Source organism: Oryzias melastigma, linkage group LG8 (assembly GCF_002922805.2).
Source record: "Oryzias melastigma strain HK-1 linkage group LG8, ASM292280v2, whole genome shotgun sequence".
In the NCBI taxonomy this organism is placed as follows: Eukaryota; Metazoa; Chordata; class Actinopteri; order Beloniformes; family Adrianichthyidae; genus Oryzias; species Oryzias melastigma.
This window is the reverse complement of record NC_050519.1, coordinates 3,514,096-3,515,447: the sequence shown is the minus strand read 5'-3', so window position 1 is coordinate 3,515,447 and position 1,352 is coordinate 3,514,096. Positions and strand designations below refer to the sequence as shown.

Sequence of the window (1,352 nt, the reverse complement as noted above, 5' to 3'; positions counted from 1 at the left end):
CAGTGCATGACCAGAAATATATTTGGCAACAGACTTGAAACCAAAACGGCTTTTAAGGAATTTTGTGAGTTAATTTTAGCCCCAGTGGTGCTGAAAAGGATGCAGACTGCAGTTAGCTGTGACCCTCTTATCATGACCTGATCCACCTCTTTGTTCAAACGGGATCAGGGTTTGGCCCCGACCGGGCCTGACACCGGGACTCAGTTACTGTTGTTTTAGGGAGAGTTTCACTTCTGCTTTTATTTTTTCTCAGGTGTAAATTTAAGCAAAGTTTTTTAATGTTTTCCTCATTGCTAATTCACTTTTTTTTTAATGACTCCAGAGAGCGTAAAAAGTTGAATAAGCTTAATTTGAATTCTGTCTTTGTCGCTGCAGGAGCTGGAGAGGGAGCAGGGGGAAGCTAAATGGCTTGACATTATTGAGAAGGATCTTCACCGGCAGTTCCCCTTTCACGAAATGTTTGCAGCCCGCGGTGGCCATGGGTAAAAATATGAACTAGTTTTTATTTTTATCTGAGCGTCACGCATGACAGCTAAGAGAACAGAGCTGGGCGTTGTTTATAAATTCATAAATATCAGCAGTCTATGGTTAACAATAGCCCTTTGTTTAAATAAATATTGTTCTTTTTTTCACTTCGAGTCATAATAGTGGCAATGATACTGAAAAAAGAGACATCTGATATGACATGAACTTTATTTTGAAACATCCATTAAATATATCGTATTTGCTGGTGCAGTCAGCAGGATCTGTATCGCATACTGAAGGCTTACACCATCTACCGACCGGACGAGGGTTACTGCCAGGCCCAGGCTCCAGTGGCTGCTGTGCTGCTCATGCATATGCCTGCTGAGGTGAGAACGTCTCACAAACACAACAACATTGCTAGGACAACAATCTTTTATAGCTGTTATTTTCATTATTTTTTACAAAAAAAAATGAACTAAAAATATGTGAAAAATTGAATCAATTTAGCTCCTAAACGTGAAGTCTGCTAGCTTGATGCTAACGTTTAATGGAATTTCCCATAGGGCGGCTAATGCTAACGCTTCTGACTAAATTAACATCTTTACAGACTCACAGGCATGAATTTTTCTAGCTCTTTTAAGGAAATATTGCTTAAAGTAACTATTTGTAGTCTAAAACATCGTTTTTTCCTCATTCTATCTTTTTCTTCTGGAATAAGGTGTAATGCTAAAGCGCGATTGCCACCTAGTGGCCGAACTGAAACACGCTCCGGGAGAGGCAGGACAATGTTTCCAATGTTAATGATCCGAACATTTTTGTTAGAACTTCTCCTTTAGATTATCCATGTAACACTTTATGATATTAACAATCTCATTATTTTACTAATA

The 1,352-nt window shown here is 38.8% G+C and overlaps 1 protein-coding gene across 2 annotated transcripts in view; it reads left to right on the top strand.

Annotated features, from left to right (window-relative positions):
- The window catches only part of LOC112146275 (TBC1 domain family member 10A), a 12,325-nt gene that overhangs the window by 3,958 nt on the left and 7,015 nt on the right, over positions 1-1,352 (top strand). For both annotated transcript variants that reach the window (XR_002919236.2, XM_024271999.2), the window contains exons 5-6: positions 376-482; positions 737-851. Coding sequence is in view for 1 of the 2 variants with exons in the window: in XM_024271999.2 (XP_024127767.1) it covers positions 376-482; positions 737-851 (222 nt within the window). In the remaining variant the exon portion in view is untranslated. The remainder of the gene's footprint in view (positions 1-375; positions 483-736; positions 852-1,352) is intronic.